Raw genomic sequence first — 15,618 nt, 5'->3', positions numbered from 1 at the left:
TTTGCCCCTTTCCAGAAAATTCTGGGAGCACTTTATCTCCATCTGCCACGAAAACTCGAGCCTACACGGCATCACCTTTGAGCAGATCAAGTCTCAGCTGGAGGCCCTGGAGCTCAAGAAGACCTATGTCCTCAACCCGTTGGCTCCAGAGTTTATCCCCCGTGCCCTCAGGCCCATGCAAGGGCACCACTCGTCTTCGCAGGCCCTCCATCCCCACCATCATCCACATCCTCAGCATGCGCAGCCAGCCTCCAACAAGCAGGGTCCACAGCAGCAGCAACAGCAGCAGCAGTCGCCCCCCAAGGTGAGGTGTTTCTGATGAGGGAGGACACTGTAAGGGTTAACTGTATCCATCCACCTCTTCTTTCAATATGGGCGTTCAAAATCCTGACACCAAACTGTAGAAATTAAAAAAAGATGCAAGAAAGGTTGATATAAATTGATTTTTTCAAACATTGACTTTACTGGATTTGAATCTGCTGTTTTGCTTGAGTGAATACTGAAAATAAAAATATAGAGTTTGCAAATGTAGGGAGGGAAATAGGAAATCAGAGTAGGGAGGCAGAAATAAAACAAAAACGGGCGAGGCAGAGGATGTTTTGAAAAGCTCAAATATAGGGTTTTCTATGTTAATGTAATGTGTCAGGTGACCACTTGCTGCTTTGTGGAAATAGTAAACACATTACCCAGAATGAATTGAGTGCTTCCTGCTTTTAGAGAGAAAAAAATTACACGAAGCTTTGCACATGCGGGCACAGAGCACAAATCTATTAAAATGACTCCGTTTATTTTTTACCCCAGGAAATTTCTTTATGGGCGTTCGTTTTGGCCACAGAAAAACAACACGGATGTAAAATTAGCACCGCAGGATTGGCGGAAGGATGCGTTGTTTGATTGTTCGGCTCGGGCTGAAATGTCTTTGTGTGGCTGTCTGTCCTCCCTGCCTGCCCTGAGGTAAAGGTTAACGAAATCACCACAGCTGCCAACCTGCTGCCATCACCCACTGGGCCTAATGAGCCGCAGCTCCACAGCATCAACCGGCTTTAGAGACACATGCACAGTTTTCTCCCTCTCCACAGCCGTACCATGTAGCTCACAACAACACAGCACACACAGACATGGAGCTATCAGTGTGCAGTATGTAATATATTGCTTCCTTAAGCATATACAGCAGGTTGCTAATTTAAAGGTCAGGCCATTCTTGGTACTTCTGTACATGGCGGACACTGTGGTGTGCAGCCCAAAATAATCCATAGAAATGTCATTTAAAAATAGATAAATTAGTTTCTAATAAAATCTGTGTTGTCGTGTTGAATCTGGTTTCTTCAGTGCAGCTTTTTCACATCTGCCGCCAATCACACTAATACCCCACCTTGTGAATATTTTACGATTCAGTAATGATCAGACTCGGTTGTCCATGTTATTGTAGCGTTTTAAAGCACAACTGTGAGCACAAAATAAATGGTTAATAAATCAGTTTCTCGAGACGGTTGATCATTGTGCAAAACATCTTAATTAAATCCACTTTGGTTAAATGTGATAAACAATCAAAACATCATGTCCAAGGCAGACTGTATACAATTTGCAGATGCAATTACTTGGAAAACACATTAATTTCATCAGAAAGCACGCATCATGTTTACTGTTTGGCATCCATTTTACCAGATATATATGCTCCAGTTGACTTCACATTGTGAAGTGCTGCTTTCTGACACAGATGGTGTTTTGGTGCGAGTACGTAAAACTGAGACACTTGTTACTTGTAAAATATGTCTCACATTAAAAAGCTTTTTGTAGTTCCAGCTTTCGCACAATTAGCGTCATTTTAATTGGGGAGGGAGGATTTACAAGAACAATTGCCACTTTTTAGAAACAATTATATATCACTTATTTTCATGTGTCATTAAATCAAAAGTGATACTTGGCTTGGTGTCAGGAAGAAATGAAATGTTTGGTATTAAGTCAAACTTGAGTGATTTTCTCATAGCACGTATTCTTGCATGTGTGTCTTTCATTACAATCTTTCTTGCATCTTTATTCCAACAACCTACAATGTCTTTGATTGAATCCTGAGCGCACTACACATCCCTGCTTTACTGACAGAGGGAGTGTGCTGTTGAGAACCGAAACTATGTCATATATACAGTCAGGTCCATAATTATTTGGACAATGATACAGTTGTCATCATTTTGGCTCTGTACACCACCACAATGGGTTTTAAATGAAACAATGAATACCTGCTTAAAGTGCAGACTCTCAGCTTTCATTTAAGGCTTTTTTCAAAAATGTAGTATGAACCGTGTAGGAATGACAAGCATTTCTTCACACAGTCCCCCAACTTTAAGGGCTCATAAGTATTTGGACAAACTAACATAATCATCAATTAAACAGTCAGTTTTAATACTTGGTTGCAAATCCTTTACAGTCAATGACTGCCTGAAGTGTTGGACACATAGGCATCATCAGATGCTGGGTTTCTTCCCTGGTGATGCTCTGCCAGCCCTTTACTGCAGCCGTCTGCACTTCCTGCTGTGTTTTGGGTGTTTTGCCCTCAGTTTTGGCTTCAGCAAGAGAAACGCATGCTCAGTTGGATTCAGGTCAGATGATATGACTTGGCCGTTGCAGAACATTCCACTTCTTTGCCTTAAAAATGTCTTTGGTTGCTTTTGCAATATGCTTCAGGTCAATGTCCATCTGCACTGTGAAGCATCGTCCAATGAGTTTTGAAGCATTTAATTGAATCTGAGCAGATAATGGTGCCCCAAACACTTCAGCTTTCATCCTGCTGCTCTTGTAAGCAAGACAAGACTTCACTAGAATAAATACTGAGGGTTTATCACAAGATGCAAACCATTGGTTAGCCTTAAAAATGGAAGGCCAGATTAGAGTTTGTCAAAAACCATCTAAAAAGCCTGTACAGTTGTGGAACAGCATACTATGGACAGATAAAACAAAGATCAACTACCAGAATGATGGGAAGACAAGAGAAGGAAGAAGGGAAGGAACTGCTCATGATCCAAAGCACACCACCTCATCAGTGAAGCATGGTGGAGGTACTGTTATGTCATGGCCATGTATGGCTGTCAGTGGAACTGGTTCTCTTGTATTTATTGATGATGTGACTGCTGAGAAGAGCAGCAGGATGAAAGCTGAAGTGTTTGGGGCTACATTATCTGCTCAGATTCAACCAAATGCTTCAAAACTCATTGGACGATGCTTCACAGTGCAGTTGGACATTGACCTGAAGCATATTGCAAAAGCAACCAAAGACATTTTTAAGGCAAAGAAGTGGAATGCTCTGCAATGGTCAAGTCATATCATCTGACCTGAATCCAACTGAGCATGCGTTTCTCTTGCTGAAGCCAAAACTGAGGGCAAAACACCCAAAACACAAGCAGGAAGTGCAGACGGCTGCAGTAAAGGGCTGGCAGAGCATCACCAGGGAAGAAACCCAGCATCTGATGATGCCTATGTGTCCAACACTTCAGGCAGTCATTGACTGTAAAGGATTTGCAACCAAGTATTAAGACTGACTGTTTAATTGATGATTATGTTAGTTTGTCCAAATACTTATGAGCCCTTAAAGTTGGGGGACTGTGTGAAGAAATGGTTGTAATTCCTACACAGTTCATACTACATTTTTGAAAAAAGCCTTAAATGAAAGCTGAGAGTCTGCACTTTAAGCAGGTATTTATTGTTTCATTTAAAACCCATTGTGGTGGTGTACAGAGCCAAAATGACGACAACTGTATCATTGTCCAAATAATTATGGACCTGACTGTATATGCAAAATCCCACTGCACTTTGACACTCAAAGGAGTTTTACGGAGACAAACTGGAGCCACTGTCTCCTTTTGCTTTTTGTTTGACGGATAGGGTAAATAACACAACCTTGCAAGCACACAAATCCACTGTTTAACAGCCAGTGTACAGTCATCTAGTATTTTTAAGATCCGGTTAGCAATGTTTTCAATCTCAGCAGACCCCCTGCTGTTTGAGAAATTTGCTCCTATGATATAAATGTTGAGAAACATCCATGTTGGTCATTGTCACTATTCAACTCATACCTCTCAGAGGAAATGTTGCAGCAGCGCATCTATGACTAGATCAAATAATCACAGCGCTAGACGATGGGCACCATTTTCAGCCTGGTGTGTCTGGCATTGCTCAGTTAATGTTACAACCTAAAATAGCAGCCAAGCAAAGCAGCTTCTGCAACATTATATCAGACCACAGTCAGTTTCAAGAAGGGGATCACACTCACATGAAACACTACATGCTACACAATGACATCTTTGGTGTATGAGTTACAAGATCATTCTGCAGAGGGTGACTTTTACATTAGTTATAGCAGTTTTATATTTGGTCATTATGTCATGCAGCACTAAAGGTGAAACCTATTTACATGTGGAGTTAGACTATTTGATATTTCTCTTGTTTGTGACATTGTAGTTTGGCTGTTCCTAAGTTCAAGCTAGAGGACATGCTGCCTCGCAATTATAACCATATTTTCAGGACCAGTAAACATTGGCTATGGTTTGTGTGAGGCTGGCAGGAAAGGAACAGCCCTGGCATATTTGACTTTGTTCACTGAACTTATTTTTTAGTTGGTACCTGAACTCTGTCGGGTGGTTTCACCAAAGTCAGGATGTCTTTCAATATTTGCAGTCGTCTAATACTGGAATATCTGCATTTGCAGCCATATCTCCATATGTCTAGTTTGCAGAATAAGTCTTATTTTGCTCAAGAAAAGGCCTTTACTTTTACTTTTTAACATGTTCGGTCTGCAAAATACCAGCAGCACATTACAACATTACTCCAACAGATCAGTTCGGTTATGTTCAGTCTTTGTTTAGGTGCTGCTATCTTGTTTCAGATAATTGTTTTCCATCTTTTGTTCAGGACTGCTTGCTAAAATACCTGAAAATATGGACCTTGTACCAAAGACTGCTCTGCTTTCTTAGTAATGTGACTGGCACCCCTTATCTGAATGGTAAATAATACCAGCTTTATGTAATATCAGCATAGCAACAGAGTGAATCTCATGAAACGGAGGATGTCATTCATCTCTGCCTCCTCCAAGGAAGCAACTGTCAAGGACTATCTGTTAACACCAAAATCAACTGGGAGAGACTACGTGCAACGAAACCAGCCGCTGAAAAAGCTCAAAGTAGATTGTTGTGTATGCCTGCCTGTAATGATGAATAATACAAGAGATATGGTCCACCTTAACTCAGGTATGGGAAGATCTCATGAGAGCCCAGTGTTGTGTGTGTGTGTGTGTGTGTGTGTGTGTGTGTGTCTGTCTGTCTGTGTGTATGCAAGTATGTATAGGTTTGTGTTTGCACGTGCAACCCCACATGAGTACTTGTGTGTGTGTGTGTGTGTGTGTGTGTGTGTGTGTGTGTGTGTGTGTCAGCATTGATCAGGATTCAGTTCAGGCTCACTGTGTACACTATAGTAGATGGAGCTGTATTGTGAAGCCCCCAGGAGGAACAGCAAGGGAGTTTGGTTGTTCTCATCTAGTGGTAGAAGGAGTAAATCTGTCTTGGCAGATATGTTGACTCGTTGTAGCATGAAAAACAAAAATGTAGTCGCAAAATTGATTCAGAATTAAGTTCACTGACCATGCGTGTTATTAAATAATATGTCTCCCGATGCAGTTGTATGGCTCTCATATGATTTTGATAGATTTTTGACAGCGGAGTTCTCCAGGACGGAGGCATACTCTAGGTAGTATGAGGCCTTGGCCGGTGATGGCATAGTTTTCTAAAATACATCTGTGGCGTACAAGTGAGGCGATCATGGTGAGGAAGACAGTGTGTCAGATACACTGCCTCTCCATTGACATTTATTAACCTGTCTATACTGTATTAGGGGGCTTTGTGAGTGCATAAGCTTTGGGTGTAATTGGAATACCTGGGAAGCTGTACTTAGATGGAACTGTGACCCTGTTTACACTTGGTTTTAATAGGCCTTTCAGTGATCCGAACACAAGTGGACAGCCGAGATGCATCACAGTACACCAACCTGTGTCTATCACGCATCTCTAGTTAACCACTTGTGTTCAGATTTTGGGACTGTCTACGTAGGGCCCCACGTACAGTTATTATGTCCACACTCTTCCCGGTCATGTTAGCGGTTTTGTCTGTACAGCTGGAGATATCGCTGTCAACAGAATCCAACACGTCTGCATTCGTAGGGCAAGACAACAGATGGTCACGCCACATTTCCTCACAACTCATCGATTAAAGGGCATGTTATAGAGCGTTAACGCGCTGTCACCGAAACAACCACCACGTCCTGCATTGATGATGAAGTCCTTGTCACATATGCGCCAGGACGCATTAGTGTTTACACTGCACAAGATATGTGGTCACATGCATCCTAGACCACATCAGCATGTGGTTTGACTGATTGGATCACAGTGCATCTACACTTTAGCGCTGTCCACTTGTGATCTGATTTTGAGAAATTCGATTTCAAGATTGCGTTACAGGACACAGTCGTAGGAAGCCTGTCTTTAGATTAGATATGGCATGGAACTGAATAAGTCCTGTGGCTAACTTTTATCAGGACAGTGCAACAATTTCTAATATGTAATTAATTAAATGTGGCACTTTTGATCAGGAAGCTGAAGAGTTTCAGTGTTAGCCAGCACATACTTGAAATAACATACAGAAGCCTGGTTTAAAGCATTTTAATTTTTTGACATTAGTATGGCAACCTGAGAGCAAGGAGCACAAACAAGTTCCCCAAGATTGTCAACATTGCAGGGAAGGTGATTGGCAAGTCACAGAAACAACTCAGCAATATAACTGACAATGCCGTACACAGGAAAGCTAAACATATGAGTTCCGTTGCCTCACATCTGTTACACTCACAGTTTGAGCTGCTCCTGTCTGGGCATCGATTTAGGATCCCTAGAGCCAGTCAGAACATATGTAAGAAGTCCTTTATTCCTTTTGCTGTACAGGCAGTGAACACAGTGTGACTGTATCAGGAAACTACCATTTTTATAAGATGTGCTCTCTTTTACTATTCTTTTAATTTGTTGCTCCTATGTACCCATTTGCACTATTGTATCATATATATTGTTAAATTGTATATGCCTGTTCTTTATGAGCAGAATGTGCCTGCATCATACATTGATATAATGGATTCATTAGCTGTTCTCTGCTAGCCTGTTAAACTCCTGCCTCATCTCTGAAGTGATGCCACTATAGCTGTTGTAACAGGTGAGGGACAGTCAGTACCATACTGCAGCTGCTGTACATTACCTACATTGCTTTACAGTTGCCAGGATCTGGTATTTACCACACACTCTTTTCTACTCAATTGGCCTTTGGGAATTCATAGTCTTGCTTTATGGTTTTTTTTAATGATTCTTTTGTCTTACAGGGGAAACATGCAAACCACACAGAACACCTTCCACCTGAAGGATATGGTGAGTGTATCATACTGTTAGTATTTAGCCGTGTTGATTATCTAAATATCAAACAGTATTGTTTTATAAAATTTGCATATTGGATTCAGGACTTTTTCTCTTGCTTTCTGTTCTTTGTCAGTAACTCAACCTGCACTGTGGTGCATATGCAGAAGCAGATTACAATCAAAGGCAATTTTTTACGACCTTTAAGGGTTTTATGTTGTAGCTCATTGCTGATAATGTTTGCTTGCCTGGATGTAGATAAAGGAAAGGAAAAGAAATCAAATGCAGGCCAAATTTGAGACTTATCCTAGAAAGGTATATATTACTGCTGTATAGTCCACCACAGGAAAAAGTCACTGTCCTCTTAGCAGTAGTTGAAATGGACTAAAACAGCGATGGTGTTGACACATACAAACACATCTAGAAATAAATCCATCCACATAACGTTTCTGTCCTTATCACTGTATGTTCTCTATATTATGGTCAGGTCTTACAACAGAGCAACAGTGGAAGTTTCTGTTGTCTCTTCTTCCTCTGCCTCCGTACACACAAACAAGCAAACATCTCGACAGCTTGATATGAGCCAGTCTAATGCAGCAGCCCAGATGGATGCATGAAGGCCTGAGGCTATTGAAGCCGTCAGTGCGATGCAGCCTTGAACAGCACAGCGAGGAGTCAATACGATGCTTACTACAGGAAGACAATCAGTTTGTTTCACCCACTGCAAATTGTCAGCCAGCTACATTATCCTCCACTGAAAAAAAACTCAAATGAAATCTAAGCAAATCACCTCTTCCTTTAATACAGGTTGGCCATCATCTTTTCATATGTTGCTCTCCTCTGATAGAATCATACAGGTTGTTATCTAACATTTTTCAAGCTATGAATAGTTAGATATGTCTGGGCTTGTGTGTCACCTACTGTCAATCTGTCATCACATTAAGGTTAGGAACTATTTGCATTGACTTATATCACCATGCCATCTTCTCTCATTGCAGTCCAACCCAACCCAGCTGTGCTGATGGGAAACCCTATTCGGGCATTCACACCACCCTTGGGTAGCACACCAGCTGGCATGGGCAAATCACCCAGTCCTGTTCAGAGGATAGATCCACATACAGGCGCCAGTATCCTCTACGTCCCAGCTGTGTATGGTGGAAACATGGTCATGTCCATGCCCCTGCCTGTAAGTTTCCTGCTTTTGGTAACAAACTCACAGATGTAATGTGTAAGAAATTATACTTAAACATATGTTTCAACTACTGCAGAGGATTCTGTCAATTTTGCTTTTGTTAAAACGAAAAGGTGTAAGGTTGCACCTCTAAGAAAATAGGTAAAATATCGATATCTCAAGAACACATTGAGGAAATTACCTCAAATTTGGCACAAACTTCCACTTGGACTCAAGAATGAAGATTTTGGTATTCAGAGGTCAATGTGACCTCACAAAACACGTTTTTACCATAATTCAAGAATTCTTACGGAAGGACAGACAAACTTTCTTTAAGAAAAAAAAAAACCCTGTATGTCCCTTTGTATCATTCTGTGTCACTTCTCTAAATTCAGGTTTTTTTGTGGGTCCATGAACACAGCGCATGCAGAGCACACCATGAGTTCTTTCAGTAGCAATAGAGACTCCCAGGGTGGATAATTCATTTCTTCATCCATTTAAAGCTGATCAGATCAAAGAGGAGCAGCTGCTGCAAGTGAATGCAAACTTTTAGACCCACCATAGTTATATGGTTCAGTTTGTAATTGCCATTATAAACTGTGTGTGTTCATCCCCCTATCATCTGCCATGGTGTCTTGATCAATAATATGTCAGTCTGTGTTTTTATTTCCTCAGTTGCCGTGGCCAGGTTACCAGAATCGCTTTGCTGTGGACCCTCGCATCATGAGCCACCCAGCAGCCATGGCCTACAACTTCAATCTGTTGCAAGCCCAGAATCGAGGCTCCCCCATCCCTTACAGTGGGGTGGCCCATCCCTCTCCTCTAGGAATGGGCCAGCCCAGCCCTGACAAGGAGCTACAGGCAGACCCTATCAGAAATGGTGCACTTTATTTTAATTACCTCACCAAGCAACCACCCAAAATCACGAAATCTATTATTAAATGCCATTAAATAGAAAGAACTGAAATAGCCCGGTATATGGTAATACATTTATTTTTGTGTTTGACTTCTTAGGTAAATTAGAAGGATGTCCAAAGTCAGAACAGAGCCGTCTTCAGACACCAGAGAGGAAAACCGCAGACATGAAGGAAAAACAGGCAAGTTGTTGACATTTTTGCATTTCATTTTTAATGTTTTTGCCAAAAGAAAACTTGTTTATTTTATGTAGGGCCACAAGTCTTTGCTCATGTTGTTTGGATTTTTGATTATTTTTTGGTACAGGGAGATTTAGACACAGGCCAAAGTCGAAGTCTGGACTCGCAGTCAGACGGGCTAGTCGGATTTCCCAATGCGCTGCTCCATCGAAAAGATCCGTCAGCTGCCCAAAGACCCCTCAACTACCACCTGGCACCACCCAACCCAGCTTTTCCTCCACATCCTGCCAGTGGAAGAGCCTTCCCTCCACAGTATCCAGTCTCCAGGCTTCCTTATCGGGTCAACCAGCCTCAGCACCCAGGGATGGCCCAACAGAGTCAACAGCAGCAACAACAGCTCAGCCCTGCCTACACAGGTGGAAGCCACAACGCTTCCTTCTTCAGTGGCCCAATACCCCCTCACAGAGCTGTCCAGTCTCCCACTTTGGATGGGCCGGAGCCTGGAGGGGTGGAGGAGATGAGTAGTTCCATTAGGACTCCAATGGGTCACCCAGGGGGGCACCACCCAGGCCTCTCACAGCATAACAGGGTCAGCAGCTTTGGGGAGGACGCACAGGATGGAAGCCTGGGAGATAGTTTGGGTGAGTGTAGCAGCATTTTTTTTTTTTTTTTTTGTTAGGTTGTTAGACAAGCTTTTTCTTGACTTGTACATTGCTGTTTAGTCAAGATTTGCACAAATTAATGATATATATTCATATATTTTAAAAAAAAATTTAAAAGAAGTTCAATATTTTCAACTTTACTTCAAAAGGAGTTCATATCCCAATAATCTGACTTATTTTGGAAGATCCTTCTTTTTCTGGGAGGCTAATAAGTAGCTGCCTTCACCCACTCTTGAAGTTCATCTAGATGCATTGTTACTTTTACATTCGCTCATGTTGTATTTGGCCTGTGGGAGAGCTAGTGTTGTTTATTGTTCTGCTCAAGCAATGTGTTCTTCCTCAGTGAAATCATTTCTCCTCTGAGATAAGAATTGTATATTGGATAGCACATCACAAAGAGAATTAAAGCAGTGCTCCAGAATTAGGGGGCCTTTTTTGCTGTTTTATTCAATAGTGTATTTGATTATCTCTCTTTGATGATGTAAATTTGCAAATAAATGCTGGTTAGTTGATTGTTGAATTAAATAAAAGTAATAATCTTAAATCTTGTTTTAAACAAATATCTGATAAGTCACTTTCTATCACAGAATGAGGTAACACAAAGGTGACTGAGCTTATGGCCCGCTGATTAAAGGACAACTTCAGTATTTTTCAACCTGGGCCCTATTTCCCCATGTGTATGTGTGCATATGATTCATGGGTACCACTCGTGAATCATATGCACACATATGATTCGTTCTAAAATTGGTTCAGAATTGAGGGAGGTGGATGCAGCCGGAGCCGCGAAACGAGCTAAAACGGTAACGGGGCAAATGCGAAAAAACACACACTTCATACACACATACTCACTTACAGTACCCAGCGGGGCAGCCCTCCCCCTCTCTGCTCCAACACTGACTGACAGCTGACTCCACTCATTAGCACTGGCGATCTGAACTGGTCAGTGGCGAAAAAAAGCACTTTTAATGCGCAGGATATTCCAAACTGTTGAACAGCAGTGTGTAGAAATGTATCGAAACATTCACTGTTATAGATAATAATTCATAGTGAATCAGTTCAACAATAACCTAAACTTAATAGTGTATGGTACCTTAGCCCACTGAGATATGAGGACACCACCAGTGACTCCAAAACTAATGGCATGGTTTACCTTTCAGACCTCCAGGGTCCCTTGGCTTTAGAGGCCCTGAGCCAGCAGCAGCAGCAGCAACAGCAGCAACAGCAGGCGGCCAGACTGGGCCAGTGGGGAGAGACGGCGGGACACTTTCTACAGGGTAACGTCGCCTTCCCTCTGCCCCAACAGCTCGCCCACCTCGCTCAGCCCGGCATGGCTCGCTTCCCCCATCAGCTGCTTCGGGCAGCTAATTGGGGCCTTAGTGCCAACATGGAGGATGACGCTGTTACTCCTGCCTCCACTGGGCCACCTTTCAACAGGTTAGACTTAGCACTAGCCTGTATTGACATTTTTGATTTTTTGGTAAATCAGTACTACAGAAACGTTACAGTTTTATTATTGAACATTGAAAATAATGTGTGGGATTAAAAATTTGGTGTACTGCTTGAAATTGGACTTGCATCATAACTATTGCTGTGTCAATGTATCACTTCCCAGATACCCTGGCCTCTTGAGAGAGATGCCCCCACAGGAACAGCCTGAACCCAGGGACGCAGCTGAGATGCAGCCCCCACCTCAGTCTCGTCTCCTCCAGTACCGCCAGTCCCAGTCCCGTGCCTCAGGTGACCCGTCATCCTCCTTAGCTGCCACCTCCAATCATGCTGGCCCTTTCCCATCAGGACCTTACTCCCATGATGCAGGCCGCGACCTCCTCAGTGACAACCTTCTAAACAACCCAGCTCTGCAGCAGCAGCAGCAACACCCAGGGAACCCCCTGTATAATACTGGTAGCTACCCACACCAGCCACCAGCCCACTCTGCTAGCCCCCCTCCCTCCCAGGTCAAATACCTTCTGCAAGAGGCCCAGTGGCCTCATGGCGGAGCTGCATCAGTAAGCCCACCGCAGCAGAATCACCTGTTGGGGAACCAGGGCCACGGCCTTCCTTACGGACTGCCCATCATGGCTCACCCCAGCAGACAGGAGCAAGTCCACCTGATGCAACTTCACCATCACCATCAGCACCAGCAACAGCAGCAGCAGCAGCAACAACAGCAGCAGCAACAACAGCAACAACAACAACAACAACAACAACAACAACAACAACAGCAGCAGCAACACCAACAGAATCAAGGTCCAGACCAGGAGTCCTACCACCCTCTGTCCCCCAGAACATCAGCAGCCACAGCCCTTCACAATGTAGATGAGGCAAGTTTATTCCTTTCTTTGGAGTATTGCTTGGATCCTTAGGTTTTATAAATCTCCATGCTTCAGTGCAGGCGGAACATACTTGTATACCTGTAGATCCCTTAACATCCCGGATAGTATTTTGAGGAACTAACAAGCTCCGAGCCAGGCTTGACATGGCCTGCTTGTTTAGCGCTCAAAGTCACATGTAGAAGTCACTACAAAAATGAGCACTCCATGTTTAGTCCAAATTAATCAATCAATCAATCAATCAATCAATCAATCAATTTTATTTATAAAGCCCAATATCACAAATCACAATTTGCCTCACAGGGCTTTACAGCATACGACATCCCTCTGTCCTTATGACCCTCGCAGCGGATAAGGAAAAACTCCCCAAAAAAAAACCCTTTAACGGGGTTAAATTATTGCTTTAAAATGCACCAGAGAAAGAGCTTGTTTCATCACTCTTTCTAACTTTCTACCTGTCTGACAGCCTCTGTAAATGCGGGAAATTATGCATCACCTGTCAAAAATACTGTAATGGTAAAGGTACAGCTGTATGCATGATGATGGGATTAGCCGAGTCTGTCTTTTCTCAAATGCGCACCTGTATTTAAATGTTGCTTGAAGTTGAGATGTTAAAGTTTCTGATGAAATCTAAATGCTGTGTGCTGACAGGCAAATGTGGATACTTAGCATCAAATTTTCACATTTGATAGAGATGCAGAATGAATATCAAGATGTGTAGCTTAAATGTTGTATTACAAGGAGAAAATGGATTGTGGATATGTGCTTACCATACGATAAACACTTGTTTGCTCTGTCTTGTTTCTATTAGTGGCAAATAAGATCTAATAAATAAGTAAGACCTGCACTAGAGGGACTAGTTATATTAATACTGTGGGTCTTTGATCTTTATGAAACAAGGAGGTGCTCTGTGCACAGCAAGGGTGCAGAATATAAAATACATATAATAGCTATTTGACAAGTGTTTTTTTAATTTCATTTACGCATCCATCACTGTGTCAGTAAGCGCTAAAAGATGTTTATAGACAACTGCTTCTTTAGATCTGCATGCCACTTTTATTCTTAAGGTCATTTTGCCCAACATCCTGTCAGTCTTTGTTTCGCCTCTCAAAAAGCCCCCAGGAGCAGCGCCAGACTTTACATAGTGGCCAAATTGTAGAATTACAACTTCCAGGTTGTGGCCCAAAATTAATTTTTCCCATCGATTGTGAAAGAGATGTCTGTAATTCAGTGGATGAATTGTTTTGAGCGTCACAAGCCCAGCAGAATGACTAGTTTCACACGATTTGATCCATTTGGTCTGATGACATTTTGAAAGTCAGGAGGAGCCACACAATTAAATCATGTTGTCCCTATTCAAATTAGCAGAAGGTTAAATAGAAAGTTCGCTGCTAAGCCTGCGAAAGTCTGTAGTGCATCTGCTTTATGGACCCAACAATGCAGAAGAATTACAGAAGATTAGGGTAATTTTACACATGGAAGTTGCAACTCTTTTGGCTTCGTAGGCCACTGAGCAACTTCAATAGGAATGACCACCTATTGGGGAGACCTCTCCTTTTCTGTATCTCTGGCTGCCCTATCAATAAAAAAAGAGGAATGGCCGCCAGTTCTCCTTTTGCATCTATGGTTGTCAACCTTTTCTCTTTCTTATCCACCTTTACTGTCTTCGCAGTATGAACCCAGAGGTCCAGGCCGGCCCCTCTATCAGCGGCGCATCTCCTCCAGCTACCCAGATGAATCGTCTCCAGCCAACGCCCACAATGCCCTGTCCCAGCAGCCCCAGCCCTGCACATCAGACCCCCAGGACCACCCTCATCCGCACATACAGCATCATCAGCACCCACACGCCCCCTACAGTTACCCCTCACATGACCTCTGGCCCAGTAACGGTGGGGGTCCCGGTCCGTTCCAGAACATTCCATGTAACGGAGCCGGCACACTTGCTCATCACCGGGACCTTCTGGGTAAGTATCAGCAGATAGGCTTTTGTTAGGCAGCATGTTGTTTTGCAAAGAGTTGTTTTGTTAATTTTGAGAACGTTTTATCATGTTCCAACCAAGTCTTACTTACCTCTTATCTTTCTGGGGCACCCTTCCTATTTTTTGCTTTTGTCTGCTTCTGGATCTGGCAGCTTCCAAGGCCCTTCGTCAGACGGAGGAGCAGGTGAAGGCCGAGGCCACAGCAGCACAGCAGCCACACCCACACTCCCTCAATTCCCTTCAGCACCTTGGACAGTTTCCTCCTCTCATGCCCAATAACAAGCAGCAGCAGCAGCAGCAGCAGCAGCAGCCGCCACCGCCGCCACCGCCACAGGCTCCCACAGAAGCCAGCCAGGGAGCTCCAAATTTAAACAAACCACCCACCATGTCCTATGCCAGCGCCCTCCGCGCTCCACCCAAACCCCGAGCTGTTCGCCCTGAACAGGTCAAAAAGAACAGCGACCCCCTGTCCCTCCTACAAGAGCTGAGTATAGGAAGTTCAAATGGTAGCAATGGGTACTATTCCTACTTTAAATGAGTGTCTCTCCCATATAATAAGTAAGTGATGAAATAAAAAAACAAAAAAAACGAAACAAAAAAAAAGCAAAACAGTTCCAAAAACAAACAAAAAAATAGTGCAAAGTGCATTTACAAATTGTTTCTATCAGTAGGTTTGTTTTCTGCATTTTGTTTCATTTTAACTTTTTATTTGTAACAGTCATCTTTTCTCCTGTTTCACATATCTGTGAAGAAAATAAGTATATATAATGAATGCATTACTGGTATATATACATACTCATTATGTATATATGAATATATACTTATATTATCTACACTTGTATATGTACGTAATGCTAAAAAAAGTTATAAAAAAAAAAAATAAAAATAAATAAATAAAAATAAAAAAAGGCAAGAGTTGGTTGACCACTTAGCTACCTGCATATTTTTCC

The 15,618-nt window shown here is 42.6% G+C and overlaps 1 protein-coding gene across 1 annotated transcript in view; it reads left to right on the top strand.

The window, feature by feature from the left end:
- The window catches only part of helz (helicase with zinc finger), a 63,257-nt gene extending 47,986 nt beyond the window's left edge, over positions 1-15,271 (top strand). The window contains exons 24-33 of the mRNA XM_033623549.2: positions 16-304; positions 7,402-7,447; positions 8,431-8,618; positions 9,279-9,483; positions 9,618-9,700; positions 9,825-10,338; positions 11,517-11,793; positions 11,972-12,680; positions 14,362-14,653; positions 14,821-15,271. Coding sequence (XP_033479440.2) covers positions 16-304; positions 7,402-7,447; positions 8,431-8,618; positions 9,279-9,483; positions 9,618-9,700; positions 9,825-10,338; positions 11,517-11,793; positions 11,972-12,680; positions 14,362-14,653; positions 14,821-15,206 — 2,989 coding nt within the window. The 3' untranslated portion in view covers positions 15,207-15,271. The remainder of the gene's footprint in view (positions 1-15; positions 305-7,401; positions 7,448-8,430; positions 8,619-9,278; positions 9,484-9,617; positions 9,701-9,824; positions 10,339-11,516; positions 11,794-11,971; positions 12,681-14,361; positions 14,654-14,820) is intronic.
- Positions 15,272-15,618: the final 347 nt, after the last annotated feature.

This window comes from Epinephelus lanceolatus, chromosome 3 (assembly GCF_041903045.1).
Source record: "Epinephelus lanceolatus isolate andai-2023 chromosome 3, ASM4190304v1, whole genome shotgun sequence".
In the NCBI taxonomy this organism is placed as follows: domain Eukaryota; kingdom Metazoa; phylum Chordata; class Actinopteri; order Perciformes; family Serranidae; genus Epinephelus; species Epinephelus lanceolatus.
Note: the sequence above shows the minus strand (reverse complement) of the source record. Positions and strands in the feature narration are given on the sequence as shown.